We start from the raw sequence: 16,664 nt of genomic DNA on the forward strand, positions 1-16,664 counted from the left end.
TAACCCAAGCGTCTGGACAGCTGTGTGGGTGCTATGTGTGCTAGGGCGGCAGACCCCTTGGCTGGTGCCCCGTACCCTGGAGGGAGCAGCTGTCACGCCTGTTGCTTGGCTCAGGCACTTGGAGACCAGTCCTGGTGCCAGGCCCAGGCTGCAGGGCCACTCACAAGTGCAGTCGGGGTGTACACAGCCACACACCTGCCCCGTCCCCCTGTGTGAACTCGCCAACGCTAAGCGTTTGCTCTTTTACCCTCAAGGATGCCTGAAATCCACACAGCTTTGTTTTGCTTTAGTTTTTGTTGCTGTTCCCATGTCTCTCTATGCTACTTTCACTGGGTGCCAGGGGGAGCTCTCATCCCTCCTGAGGCCTGTTTCCCATGAGACGGCTGTGGGGAAGGGCCTGGGTGTCTCAAGATTGGGGGAATTAGTCAGTACATGTGCGGAGCAGCACTGTGCAGCTCACTGTGATGGACACTGAGCCACGTTGCACAGGGGCAGGAAGGATGGTGTGACTGCAGTGAGAGAGTGTGGAGGCAAGGCATGGCCACTCCTGAAGGCTGGTGACCATGTTCCAGAAAATTCTCTATGTCCAGGGGCCCCACTGGCCCCTCCTGCAATGAGCCTGGGGCCTGTGCTCCTGACTGGGATGCAGCTGAACATGCACTGACCAGTATTCTCAGGACCTGCTTCCCTGCACATGCCGGAGCCCTGATGGTGTCTCCGTTTGACAGATGAGTTTTCAAAACCCAGAACCAGGACAACACTGGGACAGGGGCCAACGAGAGGTCAGACTTCTGGGCCAGAGAAGTCATTTGAACTTTACAAACATGCCCAAGCTGAGGCCCACTCCTGCTGTGAGCCCAGCTTCCCTGCCCCACCCTGTCCCCATTAAGAAGGCACCAGCACTGAACTCCCATGCCCCCTGGAGCCCAGCAAGGTTTGGGCTCCTGGTTCCACCATCTCCCACAGGTCATCCTGCCCTGGTTTCTCCTGGCCTTCCTCAGTCCAGCCCCATAGATGCCCTAGCCCCTGCAAGAGAGCAAGTCCCAGGCTTGGAGAACCCCGGGCCAGCAGAGGTGGCCACAGATCCTCCCTGGTCCCCTGCTGATGCCATGTGCATTTCCTCATAAGGACAGGACTGCTGGAGGCAGCAGCCATCTGGGAGTGGAGGCAGAGCATGTATGCAGACAGCTTCGCTGTGAGAGGCACAGAGACCAAGGGTGGGCATGTCTGCTCTGGCTGGCCAAGGGGATGCTGGGCAGGGGCATCCAGCCTACAGTGCAGGGTTCCCAGGAACCCCCAAAGCCCACGATGTGGAGGCTGGGATGTGTGAGAGCTCATGTCTCCTTCACTCTGGGACTAGGATGCAGCTGCCCCACTGGCCTCTGAAGGCGTCGCTCCTAACACAACTCTCTGCTTGATTCCTGTGTGCATGGTTTAGCCAAGCGCCACCAGGTTGCCTGTGCCAGGCTGAGCCATAACCACATTGTGGCTTGCAGGGCCTCTGTGCAGCCCGTGCCACACAGCTCTGCTCTGATCCCAACCTGGCAGGCTTGGTCATAGCTGGCCCAGAATTATGCAAACTTAATAGAAACGAGACCATAAATTGCTGCTGCGGTAGAGACACAGTGTCATGCATCCATGGGCCAGCCTCGGGACCAGCTCTGCTCCTCCTGAGCATATGGTGGATAAGACATGTCCCATCATGGGAGCCGAGGTGGCTGCAGCTAGACTATGAGGTGGCCTCTCCTCTGGCTGTGCAGAACCACCCAGGGCTTTGGGATGGGTCACATCCACTGCAGAACCAAGTGGAAAGCAACCCTGACTGGGTGCCCAAGGAGAATGTCTAGGGATGAAGGTCGGGGGAATGGCCCCACCATCACTGAGAGGTTGCTGACCGAGCAGATGGGAGTTGGAGGGCTCCTCTTGAGAGTGTGGCCACAGGGCCTCAGGGCCTGAAGGGCTCTCTTAAGGAGCAGGACCCAAGCTTGCAGGCCAGAGTGCCACAGGCTCTTGGGCCCCACAAAGTCAGGCTGGCAGGTGTTGGGAGGGGCCTCAAGGGAGATGTTGGGCATCCTTGGACAGATGCTCTGGCCGCAGCCAACCTATGCACATCACAGGGGCTCACAGGCTGGTCCCAGATCCCCATGGTCCCTGCCACCCTCATGTGTCCCCTCTATGCCCACCCTGCCACCCTCATGTGTCCCCTCTATGCCCACGTGTGCCTGGTAGATAGGCCTGGGATGGTATCCTGCTCTCACAACTTGGATGGGCCCAGTGACAAGTGACAACAGTCCAGCCCTGGCCCACCAGGCCAGAAGGCTTCTTGGCATGACCAAGCTCACACCACAGCAAAGGCACTTGGCCCAAGGGCTAAACATTCTTGGGACTCTTCCTCCCAACCAGGTGGGCAGCCCTGACCCCTGAGGCATAAGGAACCCCCAATCCACCAGCTCACAGGCCTGTGCTGGACCATGGATCTGAGCCCAGGAGGCTCTGCCTGGACCAGCTTATGCAGCAGCTGAGGGCGTCCAGGGGAACCAGGTGCGAAGTGTGTGCGGCCCTCTTCTGAATGCTCTGCCCAAAAGACCCCACGAACAGAAGAAATGCTTAGAAACTTACAGAACACAAACACCACGAAAACTCAAGATTTACAGAGACCCCTGTGGTCCAGGACATGCAGCACTGTCACTGAGGGAAGCCCCACTGAGGGAGCTGCAGGGCCTCGGCCACGGGGCACCTGCCCCAGGTGTCCGGGAAACAGCTGCACCTGGAAAAACTGGCCGTGCCTCAGTGTATGCCTACCACTCCTGCAAAATCCCACACTAGCAGGGAACACTCACTGAGCTGCCTCCTGAAGAAACCAGCAGGGCTCTGGTCATGGGCTGAATGCCACATGCAGAGAAGGTTCAACTCTAAAACACAAACACACATGGGGACAAGTGTCCTCTTCTCACACCCAGAGGTGGCCTGGCCATAGATGCCCGAGGGTGCTTCCTTTCTGACAACCCTGAGGAGCCATGTCTGTTGCCTCTGCTGGGGCTGGTAGTGCAGCAAACACCACCCTATCCTCCTTCTCTGCCCAGTGGGCTCCATTGTTTAAAACCCTTCACTAGACTCCAGAGGCTCTGACAACTGAACCAAGGGCTTGCCAGGCTGCACTCCTGGCCAGGACTCTGAGCACTAGCTAAGCAGCTTAGTCCAGCTTTGGCTGGAGAACCTGGGCACCCTCATCTGAGCCTCTGAGCCTCAGACAGGTTTCATGAAAAGCTACAGCCGAAGGATGAGCGATCACTGATGAGCTGCCTCCAGCGTCTCGCCAGCGGGGGCGAAGCCACTGCCCAACAAGATGCTGCTGTGGCGCTAGCGGAGCCGTTTCCCTCACCCCAGGCCCGGCCTGTGGCTGCCTCCATCAGCCAATCTGTATGCCCCTCCGAGAGCTCACGGCCGCAGCTCCAGGGGGCACACAGCTGCACGGCCATGGGCACTTACCGTCGTCCAGGTACAACTGGTCCAGCTCTCCAGGTTCTCGCTTGACCATTACAGGAATAAGGGCCAAGTTACCACCACTGTCCTCACGCACCTCTGGCAGGGACTGTGGCCCGGTGGTTGAAGACTCGTTCCTGTGAACCTTCGGCAGCAGGAGCTGCTGGCGGCCCATCGCGGGCGGGTGCGCTGGGCTGCAGGGCTGCAAGCAGGTTGGCTCTTGGGTGGCAGGCGGAGGTGGGGAAGAGGGGCTGACGGGGCAGAACGTGTGCTGCCGACCCAGGGGGCAGCTACTGCCCAGATGGGGACTCACCTGCGGCTGCAGCATGGCGGGGGGCGGCTGCTCAGGCGAGCCTGGGTGCCCAGCCATAGGTCTTGGCACGTCCTGGGCGGTGGGGACCTCTCCGGCTGGCTGCGGAAGTCCCAGGTGACAGTGACCTGGGCTGTTGATGCCCTTGGTGTAGGCGGCAGAAGAAAGGTCATGGAGCTCTGGGCTTGCACTGGGAGGTGTGGGCACCACGGTGCCTCTCTGTGGACAGAGGGGGAAGCCGGCCACAAGGCAGGAGGTAGGGTCAGGTGGCACTGCGAGCTGCTGGCCATAGTAGGGCCTTGGCAGAGGACTTAACCCCTGGCTCACTGGTCCACAGGCTGCCACAGGTTCATAATCATCAGACGGCTCTGTTTTTATAACTGGAACTGTGAAGAGAGAAAGAAGTTAAATAAACACAGTTGCAGATGGTAGGGCTGGGACACCCTCTGCAAGGCAAACAGTGTTGTGACTGAGTCCCTGTGTGTGCCGGTCCTCCCGCCCAATTAAAGTAAAGGGTGAGTCATCGGCTCAAGAAGTTGCAGCTGGCTCTAATCCCAAAGAAGATGACTTTCCCTGGAATCCCCTCCAGCACCAGTGTGCTGTAAAAACCTATTTGCAATCTGCAGTGGGAGCTTTGGGCCAAAGGGTCTGTGGATTTGCAGTGATCAAAGCGAAATTTTAACTTGGATGTACTACTGCATTTCTGCTACTGATGCTGTTGATAAACGCCTGCACATTTGGCAAACCTGAATACACTGTAAGATGGCTTTTCAAAGTCAGTAAAACCCAGCTGAAAAGACAAACGATGATTGGATGCAAAAGAGAAGCTGTTAGTCCTTAGAGAAGAGTGGATGACCCTCCCTCCCCTCCCTGCTTCTCTCCCGGATGGTTCCAGAGAGAGCACGGGGTGGGGCTCCCCACTGTTTCTAGACCTTTGTCCCATCTGCCCATCTGTCTGTCCTTCATGAGAAAGCTGAGGGTGTGGGAGGAGCCTGCAGGAGATGCTGCCCCCTTGGCCATGCACTGGCCCCTCCACACTTTCCCCCAGGCGGCCTCAGTCTCCACAGGAGAGTCAGGAAGACAGGGTTAGCCAGAGCCCCAGGGACCCTTCAGAGATCCCTGGTCTCACACATTCCTGGGGTTGCTGTCTTCTTGGTTCTTATACCTTGAAAAGAGACATCTTGATGGTTAAATTATGCTGAGAGCAATGTGCGCTAGCCCTCAAGTTTGTGACAGATGCACACGGCTACTGCAGTCAGCATCGTGCAGACAATGAGCTGTCAGCAGACACCCGTCATGTTTTCTCCTCATGAGCTGCATCCCAGGCAGCCACAGGGGGAAGCGCCCCCATCACAGCCTCAGGGGGCCACATGTGGCACCTTGAAACAGGCATACAGGCTCCAAGTACAAACACAGGTAAGTGCACCTGCTCCCCATCACAGCCTGGGGTGCTGAGCATCCCTCACCACCACCATCACTGAAGAGGGATCTTCCTGACCTTTGTCCTGGGGAAAACCTATGCCATGGCCACAATGGCCTGGGGACATGAGCTGAGACAGGTCACTTGTTTGCTGGGGAAGGCACCTCAGCCCTATGATGTGGGTGTCACTATGAATGTGACCACACAAGGCATGTCCTGGTTGGATAATACACCCAGAGTCTCCATATCCAGACACAGACAAGGGGAGGGGCCTGGCTGGGGACTCCCAGAGGAGTGTCTCTGCTCTGCTGCTGTTACACTTGCTAATTTCTCCAGCCCCGAAACTCTTTGCACAATGAGTGTCTTCATTCCCACCACTGCTGATACTTAGAGGGCAGGAGAGGGCAGCTGGGCACAGCAGTGCCTGCCTTCTTGGGATGTGCCCTTTCCCCACTTGTGGGCATGGCCATGCCTGTAGTGGTTTGAGAGTCCCTGGGGCCTGTGCCCTGGAGCCAGATGTCCCCCTCAGCACAGGGCAAGTGCAGCCACAGCCTGGGGCCACAGAGCACATGTGTGCGGTCAGCACAGTGACCACCAGCATGCTCCTGGCTGGCTGCCAGGAAAGAAACACGGCATCACCCAGCCAGGACAGGCTTGCTATGTGGTGCCCACTAGGGCTCTGGAAAATGGAATAGGGCAACTCAGGAATTACACCCCCAAAACACTGTCCGTGAGACACTATGGACCACAAGCCACCCAGGGGTGATGTCACAATTCAGTTGTCACACAGTAAATGCCTTTGGAGCAGCACCAGTGGTGTCTTTGGGAGGAGCTGCAGGGCACAGACAGGGGACGATGAGGGTGCCAAGTGCACACCTGCAGACCCGCATTTCACACATAAAGGAAGGAGGTACCAGCTCAGGTCCCCAGACCAGGCCGCCTTGGTGTGGGGTGGTCTCTGCCCAGTGCTCACTCAGCTCATGTAGGTGCAGTCCTAAGGCTTCCTGCACCCGCCAAGGGCTTCCATGATGCTGGGCTCCTGCCATGAGATCTCCACAGGGTGGCTGCAGCCTGCAGCAACCTGGCCCAGTCTGTTTGAGGCACCAGCCAGCCTCCTATATCCTGATTGGCCTGGGACACAGGACACAGGTGGGGTGGGGTGCTGGTTGTCTAAACGGCTCCCTGGGGGAGTCAGGAGGGCCACCATGGGGCAGATATAACTTCCACTCACTAGAAACAGCTCTGCAACCTCCTGTCCACAGCAGAGCCAGACGGCTAACTTGGCTGCTGCCTGACACCTTCCTGCCTAAAGGGGCTACCCCTGCAAGTGGCCAAGATGGTGGAGAGCGCCAGTGTACAGACCAACAGGGCTCTGTGGATGGCCTGCCAGCTCACAGCCGTGGCCCTGCCTAGATGGCTCTACAAAGGAGCTCCCCAGAATTGATTCAGCCTGTTTCTAGTGTGTTGTGAATCCAGATGTGGCCAGAGCCAAAGCCAGGCCCTAGGGAAGCAGTTCTCAACCCCTTAGGGGATTGAATGACCCTTTCCCCTTTCATAGGGGTTGCCTATTGAACACATATTTCCAATGGTCTTAGGAACCGAGACACCACTCCTCATGTGTGGGGGTCACCACATGAGGAACTGTATTAAAGGATTACAGCATTAGGAAGGTTGAGAACCACTGCCCTAGGGGAACCTGGGGAACATTGCAGACCAGGCTTGGCCTTGATGGGACGCAGCTGTCAGCAGAAACAGCACAGACACCTGAATTTGGCTATGGGGGCAGAGCCTTTCCAGCTTTACAGAGGCCAAAGCAGGTTCTGGTGCCCAGGACAGCAAGGAGGGCGTTTACATTAGACTGGAAATTTTCAGGGTTTATGGTCTCACCCAAAGCACAAGGCTGGGAGGAGTTAGAACCACACTGGGGTCCTGTTTCCTTGCCTGAACTTCTAGCCAGGCCTGGAAGCATGGCCAGGCACTGGGGCCAGCTCATGTCTTCTACCCAGCTTCCTATGAGCTCACCAACTGCTCTGTACCAGCTTAAAGGAACAGCCCACACAGCTACCAGCAGCTCATTTGAAGTTCATCTGCCACATGGGGACCAGGTACCACAAGTGCGGCTGGGCCAGGACTTTGACTCCAGAAGGATGGCAGGAGTGAGGCCGGTGGCTTCCGCCACTACAAATGCAAGCACCTGCTGTTTACAAACCATCTACAAGTGTGAATGCCTGCTGTTTATAAACCGTCTAATCCCACCTGGGACACCAATGCTAACACTTGCATCCTATTAGCTACCTTGGTTCTTCCTGCAAGTGTCTTGAGGCAGGAATGGCAGTAACACGGGCCGTGAGTGCCAGGACATGCTTCCCACCAAAAAGGCCTCCTGCCCTGGGGTGTGGGCAGGCCATGGCCAGAAGAGACCTCGTGGGATGCCTGCACGGGGTTGTAGGCAGCTGTGCCCCTCTCACTGCAAGGCCCACAGAGCCCAAGCTACAGGCTCCTCCTGTGGTTCAAGCCAGGGCACTCACTGAGACAGTCTCTGCTGTCCTGGGCAACACGTTCACTCCACTAGCACGAGGAAACTTGAGGTGAAATGGGGGGCACAGAGACTGCAGCACCTGAGCGATTAGCTCATGATCTAAACTTATCGTAGAAGGCAGAGGGATGAGATTCATGCTATGTTCAAAGCGTGTTCGCAAAGGAGAGGCGGCCACAGGGCTTGTGCTCAGCTCCACACATGACCATCTGTGAGACACACGGATGGAGGTGTCACTGTGCAGACCTGGCAGTGGAACTGTCGCCTTGAATCCTGAAGCCTCGTGCTTGGTGTCCACTTTTGCAGGGCACTGAGGCCTGTTCCAAGTCTGGAGTCACCCAAGGCCGCTGCAGCGTCTGCTGGGGAGCCTGGTCCTGGGGGTAGTTTTCCTTCCAATGGGGACTTGGTGTTTCCAGGGACAGACCCAGGGCAGCAAGGCAGGGACCTGCCACCACAAAGCCCATGCCAGGATAGCCTGCGGGCAGAGAGCCTGGAGGATGTTCCTGGCAAATCCCATGTGGCACTGGTGGGGGGCGAGCTGCACAGGGTACCCTTGGCTGTGAAGCCCAGGCTGTTCCTGAGGAGGGGCAGGCCAAGCAGGGTCCATCTGCCTGCAAAGCCCAAGCCGTTCCGGCTCTGAGGGGCCCTGGTCTCTGCCAGGGCTTAGTTAAATGGGGCAACTGACCTTAGCTATCAGGCCCCAGAACAGCCTGGTCAAACAGACCAAAAACATGCCACAAATGATATTGATGAGTGCAGCTCCACTCTACACTGAGCCCGTGACTTAGCCTCCTGGTGGCTTATGGGCAGCAGCAGATCTCAGGTTCCTGACTCTGATCAGATGCACAGAGCGACCTTTCAGAGGGGCTGGGGAGTGGCCAGAGATGCTTGGGAGCTCTCAGGCTCCCAGGCAGACAGGCAGGCCTATCTCCAGGTTCACGGGTCATGGTCAACTAGTTCAGAACTTTCCGTAGGTCCTACTCATCTTGGTGCCCAGGCTCCCCAGGTGTCATTAGCCTCCCTGCTGGCTCACACTTCTTTTGGTTTTGGTGCCCTCAGATTTCAAGGCATGATGCCCTTCCTACCCCTTGTCCCTGCTGACTGCCACATGGTGCAGCTGCTTTCCATGAAGGTGCCCTTGATATCCCAGCTGGCCCTCTCTGGACACCTGCCTGGCCCTCTGAGCTTCCCGGCCACCTTCTGCAGGGACGGACACACCCAACTCAACAGGGCCTGAAACACATGGTCTTTCCTTCGAGCATTTGGATCCTGAAGTTCATTCCTCATTTGTCCACCTCCTGCCTCTGCTTCCGGCAGGCACAGCCTCCCACGGCCAAACTCTTCCCATGTTAAAATGCGAGGCCCCAGGTAGCTCCCCCATGTGTGAGGTTAAGGTGGCTGTGCCTCCCAAACCCTGCCCATGTTAAAATGTGAGGCTCCAGGAAGCTCCCCCATGTGCGAGGAGGTTAAGGTGGCTGTGCCTCCCAAACCCTGCCCATGTTAAAATGCAAGGCTCCAGGAAGCTCCCCCATGTGTGAGGAGGTTAAGGTGGCTGTGGCCTCTGGGTGCATATCAGGGGTTTGCGGTGAATGCACTGCGGTTAATTCAGGCCCTTCTCCTGGTGTTTGGGGAGGTCTCCTGGGCCTGGCCTGAGGGGAGAAAACTGCAAACTGCCCCCTCCAGGCCATCCTATAGGTCCTGTGGCCTGGAAGAGCCTGTACCTTCCAGGGGAGAGTGAGCTTTCATTACCGCCATCACTTCAGGTGATGCAACTAAGACGTCGCAGATGAGCAATTAGAATACCACACCTCACTTTCTGGCTAGAATAGCCAGGCCTAGTAAGAAGGGAATTTCGTAGCAACTCCACCCAGGCAGGTGGTGACAGCAGCTGCAGTGTCCAAGTTAACACCCCTCCAGTCACCTGAAACATGGCACAGGTCACATGATGATGGGCAGAACTTCTCAGAGGAGACAGAAGCCTGGGCAGAAATGTCCCACGTGAGGGGAGGTGGAGACCCTGCCCTGCACGGCATGGGGTGCAGACAGCTGCCTGTGTGAACTGCAGGTTACACCTGCCACGTCAGGCACTCAGCGGAGGGAGGCACACGCCGGGTGGAGGATGGTCCTAACATGAGCAGCCCCAGCACATGAGCCCCTAAACATGGTGTAAGTCTCCAGACTGAGTCCTGAGGTGCCCTGTGGCCAGTTTGGCCAAACTCACTGCCTAAAGCTGGAGGCAGTTCTGGAAGGTACCGGCCCCAGACACACACCAGCAGCTCGTCCACCCTCACACGCTTATGGGGCTTCAGGGTTCGGTCCCTTCCTCTCTAAAACAAGGGAATGTGTGTGAGCCATTGGCCCATGTCTGAAGGCTGCTGCCCGGCACAGTGGCCACTTCTTCTGCTTTAAGAACCAGGCTCCCATGGCCAGGGTGTGCGAAAGGCACTGTGTCCAAGCTGTGACCCCTTCCAAGGGAAGCTGAATATTTTTTTTTTAGAGACAGTCACCCTCGGTAAACTGCTGGGGCATCACAGCTCACAGCAACCTCTAACTCCTGGGCTTAGGCAATTCTCCTGCCTTAGCCTCCCAGGTAGCTGGGACTACAGGCGCCTGCCACAATGCTATTTTTTTGTTGCAGTTTGGCTGAGACTGGGCTTGAACCCACCACGCTCAGTATATGGGGCTGGCGCCCTACCTATTGAGCTATAGGCCCTGCCCAGGAAGCTAAATACTTAAGGTCACCATTAGCATCAAAGTGGAGTAATGAAGATGGCTGTGTGGGGATCAAACTTCACACATAGTGGCCATGGAGAAATGAACAGAAAAGCTTAGGGAAAAGGTAACTCCAGAAACTGTGAAGACAACCCTGCTGGCCTGAGCAGAGGCATCCTGTGGGCGGCACTACCCAGGGCTGCGGGCACAGCTTTTGTCTACTGCCCAGTAGACCCTCCAACAGTGGATCTGAGCCCTGTTGGTGCCTTTCTTGTGGCTGGGCCACCTTGACGGTGGTCTGGGGAAGTGCTGGGGGACCAGAGGAGGGGGCCAACCCTGTTAAGTGGGCTCCTTGCTTGGCAACCTGCTCAGGCACCCACCCTCTTCCTGTGGCCTATTCTGCACCACAGACCTGGGCTGTCTGCCCACCAAGCCTCTCCCACTCACACCTCTGATGCCATTTCTGCATTTTCTGAGCAACCAAGGAAACCTTGGGTTCTGCTCCCCTTCCCACTTCTGTGGCAGTGGACTTGACAGATGGTGGGCTGTTCCTCCCTGTAGGGAGGGGCCTGGTCTACTGAGAGGCCCACCAGGGAGGCCCAGGGGCTGAGGCTAACTTCTTCTCACTCAAAGCCACTTCCTGCTCCTAAGTCACCAGCGGGTTTTGTCCCAGCAGTCCCCCTAAGGCCCATCGGGGATGGCTGTGTGTCTGAAGGGCAGGGACGGGTCCCCCACGAGGGAACTGGTGAAGGCAAGAAAGACGTGGCCCACAGGACCTGGTGTAGTGGGCGACAGGTGAGGGAATGGGCCTGCAGGGCTGTAGGCACCAGGTGGGGGGATGGGCCCTCAGGTCTGCTGGATGTCAGGTAAGGGCCCAGAGCCTCAGCACTTCCATGTAAACAAACTAAAGCAACTTCAGAAGCAAGATTGAGTCTCCCAGACCCAAGGATTTATCATGCTTTATTTTCTCACTTAAAAATACCAACTTTGGTAACTCTAAGCTTGCAACATGGGGCCCCTTTGCTGAAGTACTTTAGGCCCTACCCTGCTGCACCCCCAGGAGGGAAATGGGCCACCTGGGACACGTGTTCTTAACCCAAATTTGGCAGCATTTTCCCCTCATGGGAACCCCAAGGCCCTCCCGCTTCCATGCCTGAATGGACATTTCATGCCTCGTGCCTCGTGGACACTGGGGTCACATCTCAGAACCCTGAGTGACCTTGCCAGAATCTGGCCCATGACAGGCCCTGGGGTGTCCCTCAGCCCCATGATGCGTCCAGACTATGCTTTACAGACACAGCATAACCAAAATGTTAATCGAGGAAGACCAAGAGGAACCTGTCCAATGGGTCCTGGATAGGGTGGGTGGCATTCGGGGGCTCCCTTGTGGGGAGTCACTGGCCTCCGCCTAGCCTGATGGTTGCACTGCGTGTATCTGTGAGGCCCCACCCTCTGAGGTGGAGTGTCCTGCCTGTGGGAGGTAGGGATCAGGCAAGGGTGACCCTGGGTGCTGTGATGGGGTCAGCTAGGCCCCAGAGTAGATCTGGCCTGAATGGAGGTGAGGGGTGCCCACCCAGAGCCTGGTACTCATAGGAGGCCTGTGTGCATACGGGGCAGGGCAGGGCCCACCCAGGGGCACAATGTGGGACTCTGTGGCACAGCAAGAAGCACCTTCACTCACAGATAATTTTGAAGGAAAACCTAAACTAAGACTTGATTTCACATTTGTGTGTGAACATGAATTTCACAGGTAGGGTATGAACAGGCTTATTTCTGTTGGGCGTTTGATGACCTCACTGCTGGGTCCCTTAGAAGTGGACATGAAGCTGATAGAACAGAACCCAGAGGGAAGATGCTGTCAACCTCACAAGCATGGTTTGAAAAAAAAAGAAGAAAATGAATCAAAACCAGCTTAGATCAGCCAGGGCTCCCTGACTGTTCTCCCGGATCCTGCCTGCAAGCCTCCATGGGCACCATGATGCATCTCTGGGACTAAGAGCTGAAATCTCTGTCTGGAGAAGGTGACCACATGGCAGAAACTGCCAGAGCAGGCCCCCAGGATAGGGATGTGAGGAGAGCACCCACCAGCACCCTCACATTCATCCCTGCAGCTGGCGGCGGCGAGGTACATTGGGAGGACACCACGCGTGACACGGTGCCTAAGGTCCAGTTTCCATTGTTCATTTATTTATTTTGAGAACCACATATTAGGAAATCCCCGTGCATCAGGCCTGAGTCAACACCTGCAGTGGCCTGGGGTCTCTGTTCAGGAGCTGAACGGCTGTGGGACCAGGTGGGTGCCTGGGGTGCTGCAGGAAAATGTCCTAGAGAGATGTGACCGCAGCTGGAGAGAGGTGGGCCAGGTGAATGTGGGATGCCCTCCTGCAGATGGGCTGCGCCTAGGTGGGTGCTGGGCTGGAGGGTGGGGCAGGATCCAGTGAGACGTCCACTCAGGCATGGAAGCAGGAGGGCCTTGGGGTGGACCGAGGTGCAGTGCAGCTGGCAGGCCTGGATGCTGCCAGGCGGGTGGTGCAGGGGCAAGTGTAGCAGCTCAGCACAGGGCCTCAGCTACATCAGGGAAGGGTGTGGGTCCCACACAAGCCCTCCTACCTCCAACCCTGGGATGTTCCCACCCATTCCAGCCACCCCACCTGCAGAGGGACATCTGTGTGCCAAGTGAACAAAAAAAAATTAATGCTCGAGCTGTTTTCTACACTGCTGTGGAAAGCAATTTTTCTTTATAAGGCCTAGCTTTTCTTTAAAACATTCAATTTTTGGCCAACCATGCTTACAGTGTAATTAGGACACAATCATTACATTTTTCAAAAAGATCAAACATTTTCTTTTCTAAGATATTTGAACCGATCCTTATCTAGGAGCGGATGGGAGTCAGGATGTATGAGCAGCACAGATCACGCCAGCCGGGCGTGACCCAGACCTCTCCCTTGCAAGTGGCTGTGCTGAGGCCACTCACGCTGTTTCTGTGTCCTGGACACTCACAGGCATGATCATTTTGCAACAAAACCCCATTATTCAAATCTTGAAAGGCATGTCTAGTATTTGCCCAATAAAGCAGTTAATCGAACAGTTTAATACACAGCTATTCTAGGGCTTTCCTGTGACTTGTAAATGCCATTTACTTACATTTCAGGAAAACTGAAACCTTCTTTAAAAAATCTTGATTTTACTAAGGTAACAAGGTGGCTGCTTTTGCAACTGCTGTTTTGGTGAATAATTTCCATCCTAAACTATACACATCTCTATCTTTTTTAGTTTTTATTAAAAAAAAAAGCAACAATATACAAACATTGCTGACATAGCAGAGGTTACCCAACATATAAGAAAATTCAGGATGACAACTGATCTTGACCTGTCTTAACATACACCCTGGCTGCTCCAGAGATAAGCCCAGATGCTGTGGGAGAAAACTTTCTTTCCTACTGACTTATAGAATGAAGAAACAAACTTAATGGTATTCTTTTTAAAAGAAAACACCCCAAAACATTAAACAAAAATAAGCTGGAGCTTTTTGAGTGAAAGAAGCAGCCATCCTCAAACTTCGCACAGGGGCAGCTGGGAGAGCCTCGGTAAATGAGATCGCAGGCTGCAGAGACGTCCCCATGGTGGCAGTTGGAGCATCAGGTCACCAGTGGTCCCCCTACCCCCCACCAAGTGACCACATGAGGCCCCGCTTTGGGCTTAAAACCAGGGGTTTATTCCTAAAGGGACCTGCAAAATAGCTCTATGTATTTGCTTTTTCAGCTTAAAAAGCTGTGGAATTTAAATATGCACCAAGACCACCTCAGTGTTAAGTACAGAAAAGCCAGACTTTTCCTCCTTGGCCGTTACATATTTGTAAAACGCCAGCAAAATGACCAGCAATTTGCCAAATATGCAACAGCCCCCTCCCTTGGATAGTATAAAGGAAAATACATTGAAAGCTTCATTTTTTTTTTTGAGAGAGAGAATTGATGACTCAGTCCTAAGAACCGCAACACAGAATTGCACGCCTGTGTCCTTTAGAGAAAACAACCCACGTGCCCATGTGCAGTGCTCAAGGCTAGAAAGGTGTCGTTACCGTTGGCAGGAAGGTAGGTGAACGGTTGGTACTGGCTCCTCTTCCTCTTCCCGTTGCAGACGTAGAAACTGACTTGGACGGGGCCAGCGACCCTCTGATTGCGGAATGGCGGTATCTCAACCACCAAGGAATTCTAGGGAGACCACAGTAAAGAGGAGGCAGTTAGTGTCCTGTAAATGGGAGATGCTTTGCACTGACATGACACAGAAGTGGCAGCTGCGGACCATCAGTGGCAGGTTTCCTGCAGCAGCAAACTGAGGCATGGCTGTGTTTGAGATATCTGCATAAGCATGAGCTGCTCACAGGGAGCCATACCCAGGAGGGCATATGCCCCCTTTCTGTGGGGACCAGACATGGGCAGAAATGAGAGAAGCCACGAGTGGGTGGGAAGGGCCTGAAGAGTGAAGAGCGAGGCTAGGAAGGCCCCGGCCCACCCACAAGCCGAGTGCAGCAGGGTGACAGAGATGCTGCCTCTGGGGGGACTGTGTCTGTTGTCCTCCACAGCGACTGAATCCCCAGACCCTACCACAAACTCAGTCTGCCTGAAGAAGGTCCTCAGGTGGCAGGAGCGGTTAAGAGCTCGAAGGTAACAGTCAAAATTGCATGACTAAGGTGGTTGCTGTTATTGCTCATGTTTTTAAAATAGAAATCAGCAAGATTTTTATAAAAATCGTGTTTTTTCAAATACAGATATTTAAAAAAAAGCATGGCACTATATAGGAAAATCTCAGGCTGGGGTGGGGACACCCAAACCCTATGTCCCCCTGAGCCACACAGATGTTGGGCCCTAAAGAAGCCCTAAGTGGACAGGAGGGTACAGGTGGCCCTGCCGGGGACATTCATATCCATAAAGTTCCTTTAATTGTTTCAAACATGGTTTTGGTTTCACAAGTAGGGAAAATAAGTAAGAAAAATCCATCATATCACTTCTTCTGTGGAAATGATTAATTGTAGCTTATTACTCAGTTCAATGGCAAAATTGGCTGAACCACGTTAATGACAAAATCTTAGGGTGTTAAAACAAAAACTGAAGATAACTTCAGGTCTGACCTCTCCTTTTACAGATGAAGAAACTAAGGCATAGCGGCTGCTGCTGGGAGCCCAGACACCAGGTGCCTGTCGCTTATTAGCTGCGTTTCATCTGGGAGAAGCGACAGACACCTCCTGCCAGAGCTTCTGTACCATTGTGACAGGGAGCAGCTGGGAGAGGGGAAGCCTTCCACAAAGGGCCCTGTCCAGCCCCACAGGGCCATTCCTGAGGCTCGGTCTCCCTTGTTTAGGGATGAAGAGGAAGAGGCTTCCTCAGAGGGCTGGACACATGGGCAGGGACACCAGAGCCGCCACAGCTGCTCAAGACGGTGGCCAAAACCAGGGCCCAGGTAAAGCAGCTCAGCCTCTTGCTCAGAGGGAACTGTGAGAAGAGACAGGAAGGGAATATCCTCTTGAAGCTGATAAGATGAGCCACATCACACGATTGGGCAGACAAGGTGGGTGGCCGCCCCAGCCAGTGGCTTCCTTGACCTCTCCCTGGAGCAGGGTGTGCTGGGCGTGGGCACAGGGGCACCTGTGGGCACAGGCTGATCCACAGCCATTCTCTAAGCCAGTGATTTCCAACCGGTGTGTCATGAAAATTTTTATTTTTTATTTTTTTTGGAAAATTTTTAAAGATCATTAATTAATTTTTTTTTTTACTTTTTGCTTTCAATTTCAGCTGGTTTTCACTTTATCTTAGTTTGAAGTTTTTTTTCTTTCTTTCTTCCTTTAGCGATTCTCTTGCCCTTTGCCTCCCAAGTAGCTGGGATTACAGGTACCCGCCACAACATCCAGTTTTTTTTTGTTTTTTTTTTTAATAGAGATGGGCTCTCACTCTGGCTCATGCTGGTCTTCTGCTGGTCTCAAACTCAGCTGAGCTCAGGTGATCCACCCGCCTCGGCCTCCCACAGCGCTGGGACAACAGGCGTGAGCCATCACGCCTGGCCTAATTAAATTACTTTTGAAAGATGTCCTAAAGCACAGGAAGTGTATACTTTTTTTACTCTCTTTTTGATCATCATAATTTAAGTGTGCCGTGGAAATTTAACTATAGGCAAGATAAGTAGGGTTGAACATCACTGCTTTAAGCAGA

The 16,664-nt window shown here is 54.5% G+C and overlaps 1 protein-coding gene across 2 annotated transcripts in view; it reads right to left on the reverse strand.

Annotated features, from left to right (window-relative positions):
• Positions 1 to 3,383: 3,383 nt before the first annotated feature.
• NFATC1 (nuclear factor of activated T cells 1) overlaps positions 3,384 to 16,664 on the reverse strand; it is a 70,866-nt gene continuing 57,585 nt past the window's right edge. For both annotated transcript variants that reach the window (XM_012804309.2, XM_012804310.2), the window contains exons 8-9: positions 14,540 to 14,672; positions 3,384 to 4,179 (exon numbers count right to left, since the gene is read on the reverse strand). In XM_012804309.2, coding sequence (XP_012659763.2) covers positions 3,410 to 4,179; positions 14,540 to 14,672 — 903 coding nt within the window. In that variant the 3' untranslated portion in view covers positions 3,384 to 3,409. The remainder of the gene's footprint in view (positions 4,180 to 14,539; positions 14,673 to 16,664) is intronic.

The sequence above is a fragment of the Otolemur garnettii genome, unplaced genomic scaffold (assembly GCF_000181295.1).
Source record: "Otolemur garnettii isolate 467f Iridium unplaced genomic scaffold, OtoGar3 scaffold00027, whole genome shotgun sequence".
NCBI classification, from domain to species: Eukaryota; Metazoa; Chordata; class Mammalia; order Primates; family Galagidae; genus Otolemur; species Otolemur garnettii.